The sequence below is a fragment of the Aquarana catesbeiana genome, linkage group LG04, assembly GCF_042186555.1.
Source record: "Aquarana catesbeiana isolate 2022-GZ linkage group LG04, ASM4218655v1, whole genome shotgun sequence".
In the NCBI taxonomy this organism is placed as follows: domain Eukaryota; kingdom Metazoa; phylum Chordata; class Amphibia; order Anura; family Ranidae; genus Aquarana; species Aquarana catesbeiana.
The window spans coordinates 46230778-46256834 of record NC_133327.1 but is presented as its reverse complement, the minus strand read 5'-3'; the positions used below and the strand labels follow the sequence as shown (position 1 = coordinate 46256834).

Below are 26057 nucleotides of genomic sequence, written 5' to 3'. Positions count from 1 at the left end.
AGGGTATGAGTTACTGGAGGTGAGACATTAGGTATACTACTCCTACAGTGCACCTATATTGCATCTATACCGCATCTTTGATGCATTTTTTTTAAAAATACTTTTTAGTGAGTTTTTGTGGAAAGAAAAGAAAAAGAGAAGAGGAAAAAAAAATAGGAAATTACAGAATAAAAAGCCTTTGGGCATACTCCAGCTTAAACAATACACAATATAACAGTCCTATAGCTTCTAATATAACTAATGTAACAGCTACAACTTAAACTGCTCCTGCTATCAATTTGAAGGGATATTGGGAAGGATAATGGGTCATGTACTATAGGTGACCACTTCAGGGAGGGGTGCTTAGGCTGGGAGAAACGTACCTAGGCGTACCATCATATCAGCAAAATTAGGTCATCAGCGCTACAAGGCATTTGGTTTTTGCTGCATTTTTACTGCACCTATATTGCATACCAGTTTATTGAAACTGTTGTTAAGTGCACTAACGCTTCTTAAAGAGCCCCTATGGTAGCCGGCAGAAGAACAGCATAAAGAACTGCCCCTCCTGTAAAACACCCCTTTTTTCCCCTTCTCTCCTATCCTTTTTTCTTTGGACAGTCAGTCTAGCCTAGCATTGTCACCATTATTGCACTTTGCAGTATAGTTCCTGGGTTTGGTAAATCAAGCTTTACTACTGTTCACCACTACACTATAGGTGGCCTTAAAACTGTTTATGCTGATCTGAACGCCAAGTATCATCTAACAGTATGCCTAGTACTTATTACTAATCACCCTGTATGCTAAATTGTGTCATTATTACCATTGTTAATCTGTTTCTATGCTTACTTCATTACCAACCATATTAGGTGACAGGTTTGCCTTTATTAACTGGTTCTGTGCATGTTTTCTTTGATATAGTACTACTACTGTACTGGGTACTAAGTATTACTTTTAGTTGTTTTCTGTAATATCGCATGCTTTGTACACTCAACCTAGTGTGTCAAAAGGTGTTGAAGTTCTTAAAGAGGTCGAGGTAAAGAACAGAGGACCTATCCTAATCGGAGGCACGGGGTAGCACTTCAGTGAACTAACCCTTTAAATTGCAAGTAATATGTTGTCTGTTTTTTCTGTGGAAGGCTGGGATTTACAATGTGGTTTGGGCAGACATGGTGCGCCATGTATAATACCCTAGTCATGCCCAGAGTACGCGTAAGTTGACATTACAAAGGTAGGATGCCAGGTACTCAGCCTGGCTCACTGCATGACAGGTACCTACTTCTCATGAAATTCTCACATAATATAGGGCAAGTACATCAACCGGAAAATGTTAACCACCTGGATTTTTTTTTCCTTCTGTTGTAGTGGAAATGAAAGTTCACAAGTCTCTTGATTACTCTGTTCATGTGGTAGCTTTTGAGGTCAAAATGACAAACTTGCAGAATGCATGTTGCTGCTGTGTAACTGCACCCGACCTCGAATGTGGCCAATGACATGTATGAGGTGTCTTACTAAGCCACATGAAAGGTGTGGCTTAGCTGGATTACTAATAAAGCCACACGTCTAGAAGACACCGTCTCTAACATCGTCCCTGCAATACATGAAAATGAAGCAGCTGCGAAAGGCACCATTACTGCAGGTAAGACAAAAAGATGCTTTTCACTATACCTGAGACTTTGGAGAAAAAAAATATTTAGAGGGAGTCTATATTGACACAAATCTGATATCTGCCATGGGTATCTTGAAAGTCTGGGTTGCCATCCTAATCAATACGTCACTGCTTAGAGTCACTGCATACAAGCCGCCAAGTATTGGGATGGCTGATATAAATTTACAGTATGTATTCTGGTTCAGCTAGGGTAGGGATGGCAGCCCTGGACCAAGCACCTTGAAAAACAAGTCAGCAATTAGAGATGCCATATGTCTGTCCTGAGAAGTTCTTTTTAAATATGCCGTGTTTCCAATGTCATTGCTGTCTGTTATTTTTCATACAGATGATAGTAGACTGATTAGAACATGTGCCACATAATGCCTGCTTAGCACTCAGTCCTAAATCCATTTTGTTCCCCTGGAACAGATTCTCCCTTCTCGGCTGCCACTTAAAAAAAAGACCCTTCTACTGTAAATTTAAAGAGATAGCACACTCAATGTCACTCTTCCAGTTCAGGAGAGCTGAGTCACCCACCAGCTCCACCATGTACCTGCTACTCATAGTTCCCGTGTATTGGCTTTTTGATGTTTTCTACTGCATTTCAAAGGTAATTTCAGAACTCCAGAACCTCAAATAGTTTTTACTCAGGTTTACATTAAAATTTACAATGAGTCAGTTTTTCAGTAGTCTATCTTGTCATGTCAAAGCCACAAACACCAACGTCTGTTTTTCGTTTTCGAAAAACAAAGCTGTTTGCTTAAAGTGCCAGTAAACAAGAAACGTAAAGATGCATCATTATGATAGGGCATGTTAATGAAAAATGCTCACAATTAAACACATTGGTTTGCTGAATTTGACATCTGTCATTTTGCATTCATTATTGTTTTTACGACATGAGCCACGCATGTTATAATGTGAATCTGTGGATGGTGGAGGCGGCGTAATGATGGCAAACGTAAAACAGGATTCTGGGCTACTTTGCAATTTACAGAATTTGCAACAAATATGGACTTAGATGGAGCACTATTAGGCTTCATGTACACTAGACAGCTCCCAAACTTGAGTTTAGGAGCTTTTGGCATTTTTTGGCCATAGCTCCTAAACTCAACTCCATAAAAGCCTATGGGGGTTATTTATGAGGGGCAAATCCACTTTGCACTACAAGTGCACTGCCACGTGCACCTGAAAGTGCACTTGGAAGTGCAGTCGTTCTAAATCTAAGGGGTAGATCTGAAATGAGTGGAAGCTCTGCTGATTTTATCATCCAATCATGTGCAAGCTAAAATGCTGTTTTTATGTTCCTTGCATGTCCCCCTCGGATCTACAGCGACTTTACTTCCAAGTGCACTTGGAAGGTGTTATGGTCAAAAGAGACTTTCAAGTGCACTTGCAGTGCAAAGTGGATTTGCCTTTAGTAAATAACCATGTACACATAAGCTTTTATCAGAGTTTAGGAGCTGCTGCGGTTAGGTGAGGTTCAACATCCCTCTCCTGAACACGGAAGAGTTGCGTTCAGCATAGGAATGTTTTGACCGCCGGCCCTGAGAAAATGCAAAACGAGAGTGACAGTAAGTGACGGCCAAGTGTACATGAAGCCTTAAATGTACCAGGTTCTGCAGGGAATTATTGGATTATTGTGAATAAAATGAATGATTCGCCAGTGAATTTATAAAGGAAGCCAGGACCAGTGAATTGGCCTTTTGATAAATACAGCAGCATTTACTAAGACCCAGAGAGAGAGAGTCCAATGAGCATACACAAAACAGAAATACAATGCTCAATAAATTACAGTACAGTAACAGTAGCCACCTATCTAACACTATGTTATACAAGAAATCATAAAACATTTTCATTCCATACTGGATGCAAATGCATCCATTCAAAAGTTTACGTATACCTTGTAATTCCAGTGGATCTTTTTTATTCATGAAATTTGTATACAGAGTGCAAAATGCTATAAAGTGCTATAAAGTGCTATAAATTATACAATTATACAATCGCTAGCATATAATGCTTAACAAAAACAATCATGTAAACTTCATTTGTGCAAAATATTAAAAAGTTCCATATAAAAATGTACACATTTTTCACAAATACAGTGGGCATAGAAAAGAATCACCCCCTTTAAAATAATCACATTTTGTTGCTTTGCAGCCTGAAATGATGACACACATTTTGTTTTATCCAGCTGTATTTACTAGTGCAACTTATAACAACCAAGTGAAAGATATAACACCAACATGTCAGAAAAAAATAAATAAAAATTCAAAAACAGAATCACTGAGTTGGAAAAAGGATCACCCCCTTATGTCAGTATTTTGTTGGACCACCTTTTGCTTTAATTACAGCCTTTAGTCTGTAGGAAATTGTCTCTACTAACTTTGCACATCCAGGCTTTTCAATATTTGCCCACTCTTCTTATCAGAACTGCTCAAGTTCAATTAAATTTGTTGGTGATCGTTTGTGGACTGCAGTCTTCAAGTCATTCCACAGATTTGCAATGGGGTTTAAGTCTGGGCTCTGACTAGGCCATGCAAGGACATTCACCTTTTTTACTTCAATCACTGTGTGTTCATTTTTGCTGTGTTTTAGGTCATTGTCATGTTGGAAGGTAATCCTTCTTCCCATTGACAACTTTCTGGCAGAGGGCAGCAGATTTTCCTCAAGAATTTGGTGGAATTTTGCCCCATACATTTTTCCTTCTATCCTGACAAGTACCCCAGTCCCTGCTGCAGAGAAACCCCCCATAACAGGATATTACCCCCTCCATGCTTTACTGTAGGAATGCTGTTATTTGGATGGTGAGTAGAGTTGCCACCTTACCCCTTTAAACCTGAACACCTTTGAATTACACAGGTTCTGAGGCTAATTAAATGCAGATAAGGCACCAAGTGAGTTTAATTACCACCTTAATCAGCCACAGAACCTGTGTAATTAATATGTGTTCGGGTTTAAAGGGATGAGGTGGGAACCATAATGGTGAGCTCTATTGGATTTCCACCAGACATATTGTTTGGTGTTGAGGCCAAATAATAAAATTTTAGTCTCATCCCATAACACACCATTTTCCATGTGGCTTCAGAATCTTCAAGGTGCGTTTAAGAGGGTTAGATGAGACTAAAATTTAATTATTTGGCCTCAACACCAAGAATATGTGTGGCAGAAATCTAAAACAGCTCACCATCAATGAATGTGTGCACACTGGGGAGGTGCGCTTCCGTTGCAGTAAAAAAAATCCTGCTTCCAGCATTTTTGGAGCATGTATGGGGAGTTAAACAATCCGAACCAAAAACGCATCTTCCCATTGAAAGCAATGGAAAATTTTGCAAAAAAGCACTGGCAATGCTTCTTTAGTGCAGGTTTTGAGTCACATGTCCTTTAAAAACCGAACCGCAAACACTGTAAAATTGCAGCATTTGCAGTGGATCAGTGTGAAAGTAGCCTATGCTGGAAGTTACAAAAACATTCAACATCAGAAATCCCATGGTTTTCAATTGAGCATAAGGTGCTTGAACCTCGAAAAAGTACATTAGCTACTTTTGAGCTTGAAGTGGTTTTGGACCCAACAGACTTCAATGAGAACACTCAAAAAAATGACCAAAAATGCAAACAAACATTTCTATTAGATCATATCACTGCCATTTGACCAGATCAGGGCAACCCTTATCAGCGTGATTTTATGTCTTTGAATCCCACAGTTTATTTTTATTATTATAGGGCCCTATATGTACCTTGTTATCAACCACGGGCATATCACGCATTATTTCAGGTCACATTGCTCTATATTTCACCTGTATTATTCCGGCTTATTATAGAGAGCTTCATCCACTTCACCGGCATATTATAGAGAGTTTCATCATATTTATATATTTTGTTCACATATAGTTTTATTACATTCACTCTTCACATTTACTTTGCACGTTGTCTGAATATTTTTATCAATATATTTTCTCTTTTTTTAATGAGAAATATTTTTTACACATTTTTTCCTTTCACCTAATAGTTATTTCTTTTTTTGATACTTATCACCTTTCATATATACACGTTATAGAAGTACATTCATTATTATATACACGTTTATTGATAGGATTCACTATATATATATATACACACATATATATTTTTTGCCTACACATGTACATATACACATCTTTTTTCACATTCTTTGTCATCTATTTACATGTCACGGTTTTGAAAACATTTCTCAATCAGTTAACACACCAAATAGCCAGCAGATGCCGAGACCTCATTAAATTGGCTTCCAGCTGAGACTCAATGACCATCTAATTGGGCAATCATGTGATACTCCATTGAGCTATATAAGAGTTTGTCTTTTTAATATCTGTTAGCTATGAGTAAGCACTCAGTCCTGAGTGCGAAACGCGTCAGCTTACCTGTACTTTCTGCATGACAGTCTTGTTATTTTGATAATCCCATTTTTTCAATAAAGTGAAGTTTTTTGACTACATCCGGTGTGCGGCATCCAAATCTTCTCCTCCATTCAAACCAAACATTTCTATTAACTAGCTTTCCTCTGGATAAAAATAATTCAATATATTTAACCGCTTCAGCCCCAGAAGATTTTACCCCCTTCCTGACCAGAGCACTTTTTGCAATTCGGCACTGCGTCGCTTCAACTGACAATTGCGCGGTCGTGCGATGTTGCACCCAAACAAAATTGACGTCCTTTTTTTCCCACAAATAGAGCTTTCTTTTGGTGGTATTTGATCACCTCTGCGTTTTTTTTATTGCGCTATAAACAAAAAAAGAGCGACAATTTTGAAAAAAAAGCAAGCAATATTTTTTACTTTTTGCTATAATAAATATCCCCCAAAAATATATAAAAAAACTCATTTTTTTCCTCAGTTTAGACTGATATGTATTCTTCTACATATTTTTGGTAAAAAAAAAAATCGCAATAAGCGTATTTTGATTGGTTTGCGTAAAAGTTCTAGCATCTACAAAATAGGGGATAGTTTTATGGCATTTTTATTATTATTTTTTTATTAGTAATGGCGGCGATCTGCAATTTTTATCATGACTGCAACATTATGGCGGACACATCAGACACTTTTGACACTATTTTGGGACCATTGTCATTTATACGTTGATCAGTGCTATAAAAAATGCACTGATTACTGTGTAAATGACACTGGCAGGGAAGGTGTTAAACACTAGGGGGCGATCAAGGGGTTAAGTGTGTCCTAGGGAGTGATTCTAACTGTGGGGGGGATGGGCTTCCACTCACATGACAGCGATCACTGCTCCTGATGAGCCGGGAGAAGTGATCTCTGTCATGTCACAAGGCAGAGCGGGAAAATGCACTTCCCCGTTCTGTGGCTCCATGACACAATCGCCGGGAGACCGGCGGACATCGAGTCTGCCAGTCCCGCTGGCACGGTCATGCTGTAATTAAAGGGGACGTACAGGTACTCCCATTTGCCCACCGCTGCCATTGTGCCAACGTATATTGGCGCGCAGCGGTCGACAAGTGGTTAAGCCACTAGGCACACTTACCGAGGCCACTAATTGTATATCATTTTTAAGTTTATATGTCAGCTCTCTAGAAGGGGTAGTCCATTCTCCAGAAACGCGTTGCCCTGATGTACATGTTGTACCATTTCAATAAACGTTTTTATGAACCCTACACCAAGAGATGCATTTTTTTGGGACACCAAGTGCTCCTTCCCTCTTACCCAAATAATTAAAATAAGAAACACCTTAAGCAAAAGCACCTGCAAAAATGCTAAATAAAAGTAAAAACGATTAAAAACGCTCAATTGTGAATGCAGCCTTAGGCTTATTTTACGCGGGAGGTTTTTTTTTTGTAGCAGATATTCTTCGCTACTAGCCAGCATCTAGCTAGCAAAGCAATTGCTAAAGTTGCTGTCAAATTGTTGCCATGATTTTTAGATAGATAGATAGATATACTCTATTGTCATTGTATACATACAACAGGTACAGCAGCAATAAAACACTTCTCAACAAAACCACACATACATACTCCTAGCACATGCCCACATATCTATTTAAATATATCAAAATATAAAATGCTATTTAAAAGTAAAACAAATAAAAGAATATTAGAATTCCGCATAAAATTCCTAAAACACTGTACCTGATGGGATTATGGACAAAAGGGTCCTAGGGAAAAAACTACACTTTAAGCGATTAGTGTGCGTTTTAAGTGTCCTCCAGGGGCGTCGCTAGGGGGTGGCTTTTGGGGCTAAAGCCCCAAATCTCAGGCCCATAGCCCCGAGTCTCTGCAGGGGTCCCCAAGGGGAGGGGAGGCACTCTGGGGACCCTGATGCATGGGGGAGGCTCTCTGAGGACCCTGATTTATGGGGGAGGCTCTCTGGGAACCCTGATGCAAGGGGGAGGCTCTCTGGGGATATATACACACACACTTATATTATATACGTGTGTATGCCCGCCCAAGCGTATGACTTTCTTTACTACATTGCTATGGGCTCTAGCCCCAGATCTTTTGTAGACCTAGCAACGCCCCTGGTGTCCTCTATCTTTTCCCTGATGGCAATGGGACAAACACATTGTAACCTGGGTGGGTTGGATCAATACTAATAGCTTTTGCCCGCTTTTTTTAATCGGCTGGCATATGCTGTGTCCAAATTCGGTAGCTCTGTTCCTGTGATCCACTGTGCTGTTTTCACCACACGAAACGGGCACTTCTTATTCTCCGCCCTGCAGCTGGCATACCACACTACAGCGCAGTGGAGAAGAATACCCTCAATGGTACAATGATAGAAATTGACCAGAAGCCTTAAGCCTGCTTCAGTCTCCGAAGGAAAAACAGTCTCTGCTGTGCTTTTTTCACTAAAAAAAAAGTATTTTGAGACCATGACAACTCCCTTGTAATATGCACTCCCAAAAATTTAATAGTGTCCACCCTTTTCACCTCCTCACCACCTATATAAACCGGGCAATGATTGATCTTTCTTGATCTCCTATAATCCACAATTATTTCTTTCGTTTTTGCCGTATTGAGTATTAAATCATTTTCTCTACACCACTCAATCAAATGTTGAATTTCCTGCCTATAAGCTGTCTCATCATTATCTTGTATGAGTCCCACTAAAGTGGTGTCATCAGCAAACTTCACTATAGTGTTAGACGCATGTATGGGAGTACAGTCGTGCGTGAACAATGTAAACAAGGCCGGACTTAACACACATCCCTGTGGTACCCCTGTATTCAAAATAATAGTGTTGGACATCTGATCTCCTATTCTCACCATTTGTGGCCTGTTTGTTAGAAAATCCATAATCCATGAGCGCAGCAATGGACATAGGCCCAAAGCTTTTAACTTTTTCACTAATTTGTCAGGGACTACTGTGTTAAATGCAGAGCTAAAATCAATGAATAACATCCTAACATATGTGTTTGAGTGCTCAAGATGTGTCAAGGCAGCATGCAATGCAATAGCAATTGCATCATCTGTGCATCTATTTGCATGATAGGCAAACTGATACTTATGCGGATCAACAGGAATGCTTGCCTTAAGATGTGATAATACGAGCCTCTCAAAACATTTCATGATGATAGGAGTTAGGGCAACTGGGCGATAATCATTTAAGCATGATACCGCTGATTTTTTATGTATTGGGACAATAGTAGTAGATTTAAAACACCTGCTAACTGGTCTGCACATCCCCTCAGTATACAGCCTGACACCCCGTCTGGTCCTGCTGCCTTTCTGATGTCAATCTTCCTTTAACCACTTGAGGTCCGGGCCATAGCCAAATGACGGCTACAGCACGGACCTCAATTTCCGGGAGGCCGTCATGGGACGTCCTCCCCTGTGCACACGCACCGCGCGCACCCTGCAGGGCGTGTGGTGTGCGCGCTGTGATCACCGAGTCACGGAGACTCGGATGATCACAGATCCGAGTAAGGGGCCAGTCCCGGCCCCTTACCATGTGATCAGCTGTCAGCCAATGACAGCTGATCACATGATGTAAACAAAAGCTCGGTGATCGGTTTCGTTTTCTCCTCACGCTGACAGCGTGAGGAGGAAAAAAAAGCTGATCACCGGCTTATGTCAAAGGGACATTGGTCCCGAAAAGGAAGGAGGCACATATGCCTCATCTGTGCCTGAAAGTGCCATCTGTCATTGCCACCTGCCAGTGCCCACAGTGCCCAGCAGTGCCACCTATCAATGCCCACAAGTGCCACCTATCAATGCCCACAAGTGCCACCTATCAATGCCCACAAGTGCCACCTATCAATGCCCACAAGTGCTACCTATCAATGCCCACTAGTGGTGCCAATCAGTGCCACCTAGCAGTGCTGCCATCAGTCAGTGCCCAATCAGTGCCTATCACTGCCACCCATCAGTGCCCATCACTGCCGCCTCATCAGCGTACATCAACGAAGGAGAAAAATTACCTGTTTGCAAAATTTTATAACAAAATATAAAAAATATATATATATATATTTTTTAAATTCTGTCTTTTTTAATTTTTTTAACAAAAACTAAAAACCGCAGAGGTGATCAAATACCATCAAAAGAAAGCTCTATTTGTGGGGAAAAAAAATGATAAAAATTTCATATGGGTACAGTGTTGTATGACTGCGCAATTGTCATTTAAAGTGCGACAGCTCTAAAAGCTGAAAATTGGTCTGGACAGGAGGGGGGTTTAAGTGCCCAGTAAGCAAGTGGTTAAAACTCCTTCCCACCGAGCGTACGCAAATGTGCATACTCGGCTTTCGGGGGTTATACCGGGATGATGCCCGCAGATGTAGGCATCATCCCAGTACTGTTTTTTAGAGCCGGCGATCAGCTTTCCAGGGATAACAACCGATGCGGCTAAAAGCCGCTCGGCTGTTATTAGGGAGGAGCAGGAGGGGACGTCCTCCCCTCCCGCTGCCTCCTGCCGCTCTTACCGGGAGGCCCGATCAACAATCCGCCTCCTCCGGCGGCTAGTGATAGTCTGGAACGAAGCTGTAAGCGGCTTCGTTCCAGTATCCTGCTTGTAAACACGGATGCGAGGTCATGACGTCACTTCCCGTTTACTAGGCTGCCAATGGCGCCAGTTTTAAAAAAAATATACAGTATTCAGAATCGCCAAAAATGGCGATCTGAATACTTTGAGGTGCAAAGGAGGGATCGGGGGGCTTTTAGACCCCCGATCCCTCCATAAAGAGTATCTGTCACCACCTATTACTGTCACAAGGGATTTTTACATTCCTTGTGACAGCAATAAAAATGATCAAATTTTTTTTTTTCTTACACACAATTTATTAATATAAAAATAAATAAAATAAATAAGAAAAACATTTTTTTAAAGCACCCCCCGTCGCCATATGCTTGCGCAGCAAAGAAAACGCATACGGAAGTCGCACCCGCATATGTAAACGGTATTCAAATCACACATGTGAGGTATCGCCGCAATTGTCAGAGCGAGAGCAATAATTCTAGCACTAGACCTCCTCTGTAACTCTAACCTGGTAACCGTAAAAAAAAAAAATTTAAAGCGTCGCCTATGGAGATTTTTAGGTACCGTAGTTTGTCGCCATTCCACGAGTGCGTGCAATTCTAAAGCGTGACATGTTTGGTATCTATTTACTCGGCGTAACATCATCTTTCACATTAAACAGAAAAAATTGTGCTAACTTTACTGTTTTATGTTTTTTTTAAATCATGAAAGTGTCCCTTTTCCCAAAAAGTTGCGTTTAAAACACCGCTGCACAAATACCGTGTGACATAAAATATTGCAACAATCGCCAGTTTATTCTCTAGATTCTCTGCTAAAAAAAATATATATATATATATATATATATATATATATATATATATATATATATATATAATGTTTGGGGGCTCTAAGTAATACGGAAAAAAATTTAAAAAATACGGATTTTAACTTGTAAACACCAAATGTCAAAAATAGGCTTAGTCATGAAAGGGTTAAATTTGACCTGACCTCATGTATTTTTAATACCAATAAATGGTCGTCCTCCGCTAGTTCTTTACTATGGGTTTCACATCTCATATTTTGACCCTCAAAGTGAGCAAAAAATTGGTTTAAGGTGTCAGGGAGCACTTTACAAACCTGTGTATTCCTAAATTTAAAATCTACCATTGTTTTAATCCCCTTCCACATGCTACAAGAATTTTGAATTTCAAAATAAGATTCAATGCGCTGTTTATATCTACGCTTAGCCTTCTTGATGCCTTTTTTTAACTCATTGCGAGCTTTTCTATAGGCCATAGGCCATAGGGTCCCTTGCTCTAAGCTTTTTGACAGCTACTGTACATGTCAAATCCGAGCTACATCATTACATTGGTGTTTGCTGCTTCAAATCATTCTCCTTCAGAAACAAAGTTGAATGAAGAGCGATTGTCATTGGCCAGCTCATCGCCAACATAAACCACTCCTTAAACATAATTGCTTATTGACTGAGCTACAAATTCCTGTGTGTAAGTAATTCTACAGAAAATAGCTATGCTTTCTTCAGCCAGAAATCTCCTAAAAAAATAGAATCATAAAATTACCCATGGGACGTTAGCTTTAGTTCAAAAGGAGGATAACCTACCCAAAGACGCCATGGGGGTTATTTACGAAAGGCAATTCCACTTTGCACTACAAGTGCACTTGGAAGTGCAGTCGCTATAAATCTGAGGGGTAGATCTGAAATGAGGGGAAGCTCTGCTGATTTTATCATCAAATCATGTGCAAGCTAAAATGCTGTTTTTTATTTTCCTTGCATGTCCCCCTCAGTTCTACAGAGACTTCACTTCCAAGTGTACTTGCAGTGCACTTGTAGTGCAAAGTGGATTTGCCCTAAGTAAATAATCCCCTATGTGTTTTCTTGTGTTCCAGGTTGTCACACCTCTCAGAGTGTGCAATGCTGAGCTTTTTCAGCAGTGCCATGGGATTGATTTACTAAAGGCAAATAACCTGTGCAGTTGCACTCTGCAAGAGCGTTTTGCTCCAGAGCTTAGTAAATGAGGTAACGGCTTACTTTGCAAAGAATACCCAATTACGTGCGAGGAAATAAAAAAAAAACGCATTTTTGCTTGCACATGATCGGATGATGGAAGTCAGCAGCGCTTCTGCTCATTTACTAAGCTCTGGAGCAACTGTTCTTGCAAAGCGTACAGTCTATATACTGGGGGTTATTTACGAAAGGAAAATCCACTTTGCACTGCAAGTGCACTTGGAAGTAAAGTCGCTGTAGATCCGAGGAGGACATGCAAGGAAAATAAAAAAACAGCATTTTAGCTTGCACATGATTGGATAATAAAATCAGCAGAGCTTCCACTCATTTCAGATCTACCCCTCAGATTTAGAGCGACTACACTTCCAAGTGCACTTTCAGTGCAAAGTGGATTTGCCCTTCGTAAATAACCTCCACAGTGCCTTGAAAAAGTATTAATACCCCTTGAAATTTTCCACATTTTGTCATGTTACAATGCCAAAAACGTAAATGTTTTTTTTTGGAATTTTATGTGGTAGACCAACACAAAGTGGCACATAATTGTGAATTGAAAGGAAAATTATAAATGGTTTTCCAATTTAAAAAAAAAAAAAAATATGTGAAAAGTGTTGAATGTATTTGTATTGAGCCCCCCCTGAGTCAATACTTTGTAGAACCACCTTTCACTGCAATTACAGCTGCAAGTCTTTTTGGGGATGTCTCCACCAGCTTTTCACATCTAGAGAGTGACATTGTTGCCCATTCTTCTTTGCAAAATAGCTCAAGCTCTGTCAGATTGGATGGAGAACGTCTGTGAATAGCAATTTTCAAGTCTTGTCACAGATTCTCAATTGGATTTAGGTCTGGACTGGGCCATGCTAACACATGAATATGCTTTGATCTAAACCATTCCATTGTAGCTCTGGCTGTATGTTTAGGGTCGTTGTCCTGCTGGCAGGTGAACCTCCACCCCAGTCTCAAGTCTTTTGCATGCTCCAACAGGTTTTCTTCTAAGATTTCCCTGTATTTGGCTCCATCCATCTTCCCACCAACTCTGACCAGCTTCCCTGTCACTGCTGAAGAAAAGCATCCCCACAAGATGATGCTGCCACCACCATGTTTCACGGTGGAGATGGTGTGTTCAGGGTGATGTGCAGTGTTAGTTTTCCGCCACACGTAGCGTTTTGCTTTTAGGCCAAAAAGTTCAATTTTGATCTCATCTGATCCGAGCACCTTCTTCCACATGCTTGCTGTGTCCCCCACATGGCTTCTTGCAAACTACAAAGGGACTTGTTATGGCTTTCTTTCAAAAATGGCTTTCTTTTTGCCACTCTTCCATAAAGGCCAGATTTGTGGAGTACACGACTAATAGTTGTCCTGTGGACAGATTCTAAGCTGTGGATCTCTGCAGCTCCTCCAGAGTTACCATGGACCTCTTGGCTGCTTCTCTGATTAATGCTCTCCTTGCCCGGCCTGTCAGTTTAGGTGGATGGCCATGTATTGGTAGGATTGCAGCTGTGCCTCTTTCCATTTTCGGATGATGGATTGAACAGTGCTTCGTGAGATGTTCAAAGCTTGGGATATTTTTTTTATAACCTAACCCTGCGTTAAACTTCTCCACAACTTTATCTCTGGCTTGTCTGCTTTGTTCCTTAGCCTTTATAATGCTGTTTGCTTACTAAGGTTCTCTAACAAACCTCTAAGAGCTTCACAGAACAGCTGTATTTATACTAAGATTAAATTACACACAGGTGGACTCTATTTACTGATTAGGTGACTTCTGAAGGCAATTGGTTCCACTGAGTTTTAGTTAGGGGTATCAGAGTAAAGGGAGATAAATACAAATGCATGCCACAAGTTTCACATATTTATTTGTAAAAAATTTGTAAAATCATTTATCATTTTCCTTCCAATTCACAATTATGTGCCACTTTGTGTTGATCTATGACATAAAATCCCAATAAAATCCATTTACGTTTTTGGTTGTAACATGACAAAATGTGGAAAATTTCAAGGGGTGTGAAAACTTTTTCAAGGCACTGTACTTTTAGTAAATCAACCCCACTGTATCATTAACTTTCCCTCAAGGTCATATACTGTGACACCCCAATTGTTTGTTTATTCTAATGGGGGGCAGTAAAGCTATTAAAAAGGATACTAACTAATTGCTACACAAACTTTATTGTAATTTAAATGACATTAAGCCTAGGTTCACACTGACAGCAGGATTGAAATACTTGCACTATTTCATACCCGCATGTCAGTGCGACTTCAGGGGGCGCCGATTCGGACAGTGCCATTGCCGGCAATAGCCGCCGATTTGGCATGCGATTTCAAGTGTCAAATTGCATGCCAAATCACTGCAATGTGAACTTAGGCTTAAGGTTCCTTTTTTTCCCCTTTAAAATAACAAACATGTTATACTTACCTGCTCTGTGCAATGGTTTTGCACAGAGCAGCCCCAATCCTCTTCTTCTGGGCTCCACCGCTGGCACTCCTGGCTCTTACTCTTTGATCAGTGCCCCCCATATGAAGCAGCTTTCTATGAGGGCACTCGTGCGAGCTCACTCCCGAGCTGCCTTGTCTACATCCATTGACACAAACAGGGTGGGTTGGCCCGACCCCGCCACAGAATTTGACTCGCACTGCCAATGACTCCCACTGCTATTTATCTGTGCAGTGAGGAGGGACAGAGCCGAGGGAGCCGCTGCTCTCATGCACATTGCTGGATCGGGATCAGGCTCAGGTAAGTATAAGGGGGGGTAAGGGAGGACATGTGCAGCACAGAAGATTTTTTACCTTAATGCATAGAACGCATTAAGGTAACAACCTTGATGCTTTACAACTGCTTTAATGTTATTAAAAAGTACCTTTCCTTTTCTGCAGCACTGCAATTTTCTGTAAAATTCAATGCAAAATGGCAACCAAGCAGCGTTCTGTACACAGTTGCCCCTCTGAAATGTAATTTCTTGCTTGTGTCATTGGCTCTCTGATTTTCCCACTAGTCTGCCCTAGGAAGCAAGTCAGATTTTAGGAACCCACTGCAAAACGTATTATATATTTTGTAAGATGCTCACAAAGGGTTGCAAACCCTGCACCTGCAGCTTTTCTCATTAGAATGCTGAAAGAGCTTCAGCTGAGCAGAGTGAACACAGACACTCCCCATCAGGGATTAGTATTCCAAGGACATAGTGGAACATACAACCTTTTCTTAAAGTGTAACTAAGGTCTGATTCACACCTATGCATTTTTAGTGCTTATTGCATTTTGCAGATTTGCACTACAGAACATGTTCCATAGGAAACCATGTTAAATGGACTGTAGTGCAAATCTGCAAAATGCAAAAAGCACTAAAAATGCATAGGTGTGAATCGGGCCTGAAGGCTCCTCCATAAGGCCCCTTTCATACCAGCGGACTGATCAGGTCTACCTGTCAGTTTTTCAGGCCGACCCGATCGGACCACCAGTTGTTCTCTATGTGGCGGTGGATGTGGGCGGACATGTGTGCTGACACCCACCGGGCATCCAATCCGATGAAATCTGCTAAGAACAGACTTGGCAATATGGCAATACGTTTGCCATCTGTTCGGTGGATCAGATAACAATCGGATGAAAACGGACATGCAGTCCACTTCCAACCAACCGCCGTATAGAGGAGAGCGGTATGTGTCTGTGTCCGCTCTGCATAGCAGAGCAGACACGGACCTGTCATCCGCCTGCTCAGTGGGGATCAGCAGAGAGACGGATCCACTACTTCTGAAGGGGGGCCTAACAGTCTAGGTCTCTCGCCGGCGCCAGCATTTTCTTCTTGTTCCTGGAGTAAGCTAAGCTGTGCATGCACAATAAATTCATATGTCGCAGAAGACTGAGCAGGCAGGTGGGTATACAGTATGTTATGTGTGCTGGTGTGCTGCATTACATCACAAGAAATGCAGCAGGTACTGCTTTAGATCAATTGTGTATACATTAGGGGTGCGCATCTTCACTGGCCTCACGATTCGACTTGATTACGATTATCCTGTCCACGATTCGATTTCACGATTACTGCGCACGGTTTTCATCCCAAAAATTCAAGCAGTCTTTTCTTGTGACAAAAAAATAATAAAAATTCAAGCAGTCAGTAGAACTTTTTTTAATTTTATCTGTTCTTAACCACTTCCCACCCGGCCACTGCACATATACGGCCGGCTGGGCACTTCCTCCTTCTGAGTGAACATTTAGGAACGTCCCTCAGAAGGAGGGGGATCGCACCCTTGCGTGCCCTCGCAGCGGCGCGATGCTGATGCGCTCGTGTAACCCGGACACGGTGCATCTCCGATCAGCAGGTGGGCTCTGTGATTGGCCCTTCTGATCACATGATGGCTGTGTCCAATCAGAGCCATCATGTGATGTAAACAGAGAGCTTGTTGCTAGGCGATCGGCTCTCCTCTCCTCACACGGAAGTTGTCAGTGAGGAGAGGAGAGTAGATCGCTGCAGCCAGCCTGTGATCAGCGAGTATGAGCTGTTTTTTACAGCTTTTTGCACACTGATCACCGGCACAGTGTCCTCACACATGTAAACACACGGTGTCCCCTAAATAGTGTCCCCAAAACACTGACCCCACACAGTAAAAACACCTGTCCCCCCACATATGTAACACTAAAATCATATGTCCCAGTGATCATCTGCACACATATGCCAGTGATAATCTGTGCACATCTGTACATGATCATCTGCGTATATATGTCTGTGATCGCACAAACCAATTATTATACACTTAACAGGATTTTTTTTTACCAAAGACATGTAGCAGAATACATTTTGGCTTAAATTTGATAAAATTCGATTTTATTGGATTTCTTTTAAAACAAAGTAGAAAAATTATTTTTTTTCAAAATTTCCGCTCCTTTTTTTTTGCTAAAAAATACAAATTGATTTGTGAATAAAGACCACTGAAAGAAAGCTCTATTTGTGTGAACAAAATGATAAAAATTTCATTTGGGTACAGTGTTGCATGACCACGCAATTCTTATTGAAAGTGCAAGAGCGCTGAAAGCTGAAAATTGGCCTGGGAAGGAAGGGAGAGAAAGTGCCCAGTATTGAAGTGGTTATAAAAAAAAAAGACAACACTCCCTGCATGTAGCAAAGTATAAACACAGCAGACAACTTAAAGAGGAGCTCCAGACTGACCCCAAAATACAAGAGAGAGTCAGAGACTGCAGACATGATACAAGAGATGGTCAGGGACGGCAGACCTACTACAGGAGATTGTTAGAGACTGCAGACATGTTACAAGAGATGGTCAGGGACGGCAGACCTACTACAGGAGGCTGTTAGAGACTGCAGACATGATACAAGAGGGTCAGAGACTGCAGACATGATACAAGAGAGGGTCAGAGACTGCAGACATGATACTAGAGAGGGTCAGAGACTGCAGACATGATACAAGAGAGGGTCAGAGACTGCGGACATGATACAAGAGAGGGTCAGAGACTGCAGACATGATACAAGAGAGGGTCAGAGACTGCGGACATGGTACAAGAGATGGTCAGAGACTGCGGACATGATACAAGAGATGGACAGTGACTCCGGACAATGTCCCCATAACATCCCCCCAAACGGCAATGTATGCCATTTCATTAATTATGGTTTATGTATGTCTTATTGTCTTAGTGATTGATTCACATCACAACTTCATTGAAACCTTTTTTTTTTTGATTTATGGTTTTGCTCATTACTGCCCCACAACATGCAATGCATGGCTGCATGTGTGGGGCAGTGATGAGCAAAACCATAAATCATACAAAAAAAGGGTATCAATTTCAAATCAATTAAGTTGTGATGTTAATCAATCACTAAGACAATAAGACAATAGAGAATGGCATACATAAACCATAAATAATGTTGAAATGGCATGGTCATGCTCATTGATCACTTTAATGTTTTCATAATTTGGCAAATTTGCAGTCCACATAATGGTGCATCAGATATATTATATATAATATGTTGTATTATTACTAATAGTACTGTTGTCAGTGTCACTGTCTAAGTAGTACACATCTATATAAGAAGGCTTAGGTATATGCAACTTTTGTAGCTACACAAGACACTGCACCTACCCTCCTATGGGTTCCTCTCACAAATCCTTGCACAAAGACTACCACTGCTGGCAGCTGTTTACTTAAAGTGGTGTAGGAGATCTATAACAGCTCACAGCATTTGGATCCTTGCACAAAGACTACTGTTCATCTGACTATGTATGGAGTATACTATACAGGGGTAGGTAGGTTCCCAGCACCACACAGCCAACCCTTTATCCCACAAAAAGAAGGACAGGATTGGATTCACCACTATGATGATTCCACTTTTCATGGTCACAAATGATAAGACTTTGGTGCTTTCCTTTACGTGCCCAGTCCACTCTTTAAGCCACACGAGATAAGATGGCGCTGTGCTGTCCACAAGAGACAGCCCATTCTTTATACTACAATAAGATGGTGGTTGGTTCCCAAAGTAAGTACCTGATGATGATGATGACGACTCTCGAGTGCACTCACTGTTGCTCTCTGACTACTGTCAGTGTCCTGCTGCCCGCAGCAGCAGCCTATGAAGAGGACAGGAGGACTGGAGGACAGAGGACAAATGCGGCCGTCTGGCCTCTCGGGTCTCCCACAACAGCCTGTTGTAAAGAGGACGGAGGCAGCCTGTGCACAGTGTGAGGTGAGCCAAGGAGAAAGGCTCTGGGGACCGGGTCATGACTCATCGGGAGTTGGGGGACACTCGCTCCACGTGTCTTACAGCAGCCGCCAGGCGGCTGGGGATGACGTCAGCGGGGGGTGGGAAAGAGGCACAGCTAACGCCCACGGCTCCTTCGGCTGCTTTCGGTTCAGTTCAGACTAAAGGGCATATAGGGGCGCGTGGGTGACCTCATCAGAAAATCAATTATGCAAGTCGTAGCATCGATGCCACATCGTGGGTGGTTGAATCGCGATGCATCAATGCTATGACTAATTTCAACACTCCTAGTATACATGGGCCCTTAGAGGGACAGATTTATGTAATTTTCTAACTGAAGGCTTTTTTTTCAGATGATGCTCATTATGACTCTTGTACTGCTCACCTATCAGAAGAAAAATGCTACATCCTCCAACCAAAAGCAGAAGAAATCAGGGGGGAAGAGATGTAAAGACTGCATCAGTGTCCGGGTAGATAATCCACTACATCCCAACACATCTGTATTCAGCACTAGAGGTTTAAAGGAAAGAGGCATCGTCACCTTTGACTACCAGTAAGTATTGAATGTTTATCCCCCTAAGAGAGATGGTTAATTATGGTTTTAAAGGCTTATTATTAAAAATAATACAGAGCAAGGAGCAAAAGAAGGATCCATATGGAGCAGTCAAACTTTTGTAGAGGTCAGCCTTTATCAATGTAAAATTTGATTGGCTATAATTCTGATGCTGATTTTAGTGGCAAATGCGGTAGAGGGAAAAGACCAGAGCAGAGCATATAGCAAATGCCTAAGATACATAGATGACGTTTTTGTTTTTTTTCTTAATGCATGCCAGGTTATAAGTCCTGCTCTTGCATTGCTTAGAAAATAATGTCAAATACGAATTTGCTCAGTCTTCACATCTCTGTCCACTGAGTTTTGGTCTGGGATATACAGAGCCCCATTATAGCCATATACACATTTATTCTCACAATACTTTGTGTACCAATGGGCCCAGGCCCAGCACAATGAGCAGGGTATCAAAATGTGCTAACTTTCTAACAACAGAATAATTTAAAGCAGATCTATGGCCTCTCATTAAAAATAATGTGCTTAGTCTTCTAATTCCCCCTGCCAAGTCCCACAAATACATGTTGAGCATGCCAGTGAAGTCCACCTAATGCAGCGTACTTCGAAATGGTAGCAAAAATATTGCACTGATCCCAATTTTGGAGTTATCACTCTCATGTGCATGCTTGTACCACAGAAGACTGAGTTAATGTTGCAGCCTGTAACTTGTCATTCAGCACCTGGCCACTGCTTTCTGTTGCGGATACCCTCCCGCTATGAGAGCTGCCGTGTCTGGGAGGGGGATCGTGTGGGATACAAATGAAGGATGATTTGCATTAGTTAGGGAAAAGGAAGAATTTTGTTTATTTTATGAGAGTCCTACATCACATAGTTCCATGGTGGCTGGTGCTCAAAATTATTTGGGGGGGACGCAAAACAAACTGAAAAGTACTGAAAAAAAAACCCCACTAATTGCAGCCTCACTGTGCCCATCAAATGCGGCCACTGTGCCCCCATCATATGCAGCCACTTGTGCCCCCATCATATGCAGCCACTTGTGCCCCCATCATATGCAGCCACTTGTGCCCCATCATATGCAGCCACTTGTGCCCCATCATATGCAGCCACTTGTGCCCCCATTATATGCAGCCACTTGTGCCCCCATCATATGCAGCCACTTGTGCCCCCATCATATGCAGCCACTTGTGCCCCATCATATGCAGCCACTTGTGCCCCATCATATGCAGCCACTTGTGCCCCATCATATGCAGCCACTTGTGCCCCATCAAATGCAGCCACTTGGGCCCCATCAAATGCAGCCACACATGCCCCATCATATGCAGTCACTTATGCCCCATCATATGCAGCCACTTGTGCCCCATCAAATGCAGCCACTTGGTGCCCATTAAATGCAGCCACTTGTGCCCATTATATGCAGCCACTTGTGCCCCATCAAATGCAGCCATGTGTGCCCATCATATGAAGCCACTTGTGCCCCATCAAATGCAGCCACTTGTGCCCCATCAAATGCAGTCACTTATGCCCCATCAAATGCAGCCACTTGTGCCCATCAAATGCAGCCACTGAGACCTCCGCCTGCCATCTGCCCATCACTTGCCCCATCTTGGTGGCAGGTCAGGCAGCGGGTGACGGCAGCGAGCTTTGGGACGGCTCCTGTGTCCTCCATGCTTTCCCCTTCTCTCTTCTTCCATTCTGCTAGGTATCCAATAGGGGAGGCCTCTGCCTTCAGCCAATCAAGTATTAGACCCACGCTTCCTGATTGGTGGAGAGGCGGTTCAGTGTTAGAAAAGCGAATATTAATTTGCTTTTCTAACACATCTGGGTGGACTTCGCAATGCTCTGCGCTCCAAGTTCACCTTTTTTGAAGCCTCTTAGAGCCTATGGCTCTAATCAGGTGCTGTAATTCAAGCGACCAGCATCCAAAAAGGGGCCGGATGCCTGAATAGGGGGTGGCAGCGGTGGCCATGGATAGATTCATGCAAAGTCAGTCATATAGGGGGGTGGCGTGATGTGCCCTTAATGGACAAGCCGCCCCTGACATAGTTACTGAATTTGATACGTTTATATTACTGTATAGGAGCCTTTAGCTAGCTTTTAACAAGGTAAGAAATTATACCCAGTGACACAGTGGAGGTTATTTACGAAAGGCAAATCCACTTTGCACTACAAGTGGAAACTACAAGTGCAAAGTGCACTTGAAATTGCACTTGGAAGTGTAGTCGCTGTAAAACTGAGGGGTAGATCTGAAATGAGGGGAAGCTCTGCTGATTTTATCATCCAATCACGTGCAAGCTAAAATGCTGTTTTCTATTTTCCTTGCATGTCCCCCTCGGATCTACAGCGACTGCACTTCCAAGTGCACTTTCAGTGCAATTTCAAGTGCACTTTGCACTTGTAGTGCAAAGTGGATTTGCCTTTCGTAAATAACCCCCAATGTCTTCTTTCCTGCATTCTCTATTATGTATAGTATTGTGGACATTGCAAATGGTATAGAAGACTGGAGTTCAGGAGGGAACATCTTGAGGTTTGAAGGCTTCATTCACAACGGGCCACTGTCTGTGCTTCACAGACACAGAGTGGTACAACCAAGGTATTTAACCACTTGCCGCCCGCCATATAGCAGAATGATGGCGGCAAAGTGGTTTCAATATCCTGACTGGGTGTCATATGACGTCCAGCAGGATAACAGCCGCCGCACGCCCGTAGGGGGCGCGCATCGCAGCGATCGGTGGTGTGGTGTGTCAGTCTGACACACCGCAACACCGATCTAGGTAAAGAGTCTCTGACGGAGACTCTTTACCACATGATCAACTGTGTCCAATCACAGCTGATCACAGTATAAATAGGAAGAGCCGTTGATTGGCTTTTCCTCACTCACGTCTGTCAGATGCGAGTAGAGGAAAGCCGATCGCCTGCTTCTCTCACAGGGGGGATCTGTGCTGATTATCAGCGCAGCCCCCCGAGGATGCCCACACTGGACCACCAGGGACACATCACCAGGTATGCCACCCTAGACCAGCAGGGATGCCAATCAGTGCCCGCAATGGATGCCAATTAGTGCCCGCAATGGGCATCACTGATTGGCAGGCATTATTGTTTGGCACTGATTGGCATCTATCCGTACCATCAATTACTGTACATCAGTGCCCATCCATGCCACCTATCAGTGCCCATCCATGCCACCTATCAGTGCCCATCCCTGCCGTCTATCAGTGCCCATCCATGCCGCCTTTCAGTGCCCATCAGTGCTGCATATCAGTGCCACCTATCAGTGCCCATTAGTGCCGCCTATCAGTGCTGCATATTACTGCCCATCAGTGCCACCTCATCAGTGCAACCTCATTGGTGCCACCTCATCGGTGCCCATAAGTGCCACCTTATCAGTGCCCGTCAGTGCAGCCCCATCAGTGAAGGAGAAAACTTACTTAATTACAAAGTTTCTGTTTAGCAGAAAATAAAAATCACAGAGCTGATCAAATACCACCAAAAGAAAGCTCTATTTGTGGGAACAAAATGATAAAAATGTAGTTTGGGTACAGTGTAGCATGACCGCACAACTGTCATTCAAAGTGCAACAGCGCTGAAAGCTGAAAATTGGTCTGGACAGGAAGGTGTATAAGTGCCTGGTATTATAGTGGTTAAACAACCCAGGGTCAATTGCTTAAATAGTGGGTCATCCTTCCAATATAAACATTCAGCATTTCCCCTGTAGAGAAAAAAAAAAACCTGTGGAGAAAAGTTAAAAAATATTCAAACTTTTCACTTGGCTTCCATAAACATTACCTAAACGAGGGTGACTTCCCAATACTTCCACTGAGATCCTGGGAGCTCTGAGGTTCCCAAATCTTGTGGGGAAGATTCCTGCACCAAGCTGGAGCTACTTCTCACTAGATTTGGAATACTCACATTGCCAGGATCTCATGCAGGTTTTTTTTACAGGTCAAATACAGGGATGTTACATGGGTGGAAGGTCCCCTATTGAATAAACAGACCTCTGCTTTAATTAAATTTGATGTCCCCTGTAGTAACTTAGTGATTTATTTGCATGCCATCATGCCTGCTGAAGAAAAGTTTGCACAACAAACTATATTCAGTTATCCATCTAAAGTATTGCCAACTATGACTACTATTTTTCAATACTTTACTGTCCTGGGGCATGTACTGTATGTCTTCTATAGTTGGACTTCCACCATCTCCAAGTCTCACCATCAATTTTATAACTTCTTTGCATTCTCCACTGTTTCTGCAGCAACATCTCCAACCCTGGTGGAATTCCCAACCAGATCCAGGAAGTTAAATGTTCCAAAACATGTCGAGGCCAAGAGATGGACATGAATGTCGTCCCCATTAAAAGGAGAATTCATTATCTCAAGAAAGAAAAAAATATCTATGTTTTGAAGGAGATAACTGTGACAGTCGGCTGTACATGTGTCTACCCAGACATCAGAGAACAGAAGATGACATGAATTGAGGACTGGGATGATACTAGTGGAAAATTAGCTCTCAAACGCCTCTGAAGGTTATAAGAATCTAAGTTTACCACATTGGTTCTTGTAGGTGAAACAACTGTGAATGACTGGCAGGTAGCTGCGAGACTATACAGCTAGAAGTATGTTCTCAAATGAAGGGTTGTGGCTTGAGCTTGGTGTAAGACTACAGACAGCTCTGTCAATAGGCTTTCTTGGAAAGTGGCAGTCACTGGCAAACACTGCCACTTTCCTAGAAAAGAATATACTCTTCACATGCATTACTTTTGTAAATATAATAAATAAAATGATGTTACTAACGCTATATCTGAAATATAACATAAATAACATTATTAAATATGAAAATGTATTCTAATGTATCTATGGTAAACTTCAATAGCTCAAATTACTCCTTTAAAGCTCCAGCCAAAACAGTTAATTTTGTTTTGGATAGTACTTTATTGCTCTTGGTTTGCCCATTGGGAAGTTTCCCCTTACTTCTTGTTAGGACATGGGAAATTTCACCAGTGAGGACATTGTAAAGATGACTCCAGGCATGACTCGGGCTCTAATCATGTGCTTCTTAAAAAAAAAAAAAAATCCCATTGAAACTCATGCGTCCGGCACTTTACATGTAGATTAGGGGGCCGGACACATGGATTAGGGGGGTATGTCCCTGTAGAACAGGGGTTACCAAACTATGGCCCTCCAGTTGTTCAGGTACTACAATTTCCATCATGTCCAGTGATGTCTGTGAATGTCACAGTTTTACAGTGCCTCATGGGATATGTCGTTTTTCAACAGCTGGAGGGCCGTAGTTTGAAGATCCCCTCTACAGAAGCTAGAAATCACTGTAGTAGGCACATCTACCCCAATGATCTTCACTTGCTTCCGGGTAACGTGTACCGTGCTAAACAGTTGCTTGCTGCATTGTGAACATAGGAGGTTGCCTGCTGGGCATTGGGCACCATTCCAAGATCACTTTGTATCGGCTCAATGAATGCAAAGCATTCTCTGATTGGACAAGGTGAAGTGGGACAATGACATCACAATCTCCACCTCTTCCAGGGAATGCTTTGAATTTATTGAGAAAATGCAAAAACAAACATTCTTTGAATGGTGCCTGTGCTGAGCTACAAACCTGTGTTTAGTAAGCAGCAGGACAGCTGCTCAGTGCAGGATCCATACTCTAGTGGAGAACGCTTTAGTGGTGCCTACCTAAAGTGATTTCCAGCTTTCTCCATGTGCCAGTTATGGCACATACATCCAGGTTTATTGATTGGCCAGGTATAGCGCATACATACAAATTAATTATGTAAAAATATCCATACTTGGAATTCATATTTAAATACAAGGAGGAAGGTTTGGAACTGTAGACAACTAATATATTGCTATCTGAGCATTCTTGAACTTTGACAACCACCACCCTCATTTTTGAACAAGTGTCACAGATCCTAGTTTATGCCTTCCTGCAAATATACGCAAGCTGATCACAAAGTACGAAGGTCGGCTTTTACTATTAAATGCTCAATTGCTCTTGTAAAAAGAATAAAGCCCCTTCCCTCACCAGCATTCATGTAGATGTACAGTTGTGCGTGTAGGTATCTAAAGTCTAAATCATGGTTGTCGCTCTCCTCTACTCAGTAAACTCTCAACTGTATTACTAAACAAGTAAGAATGCAAGCTTTGATATTTGTAAAGTATATTTATTAAACTTATAAAATAAAGGTCTTTATCAAA

General features: G+C 42.1%; 1 protein-coding gene across 1 annotated transcript; it reads left to right on the top strand.

The window, feature by feature from the left end:
* The first annotated feature begins 1516 nt into the window (after window positions 1-1516).
* Window positions 1517-26057, top strand: LOC141141363 (interleukin-17F-like). The gene is made up of 3 exons (XM_073629027.1): window positions 1517-1615; window positions 19637-19836; window positions 24101-26057. The coding sequence occupies exons 1-3, from the start codon at window positions 1577-1579 to the stop codon at window positions 24315-24317; spliced, it is 456 nt and encodes a 151-aa protein (XP_073485128.1). The 5' UTR covers window positions 1517-1576; the 3' UTR covers window positions 24318-26057.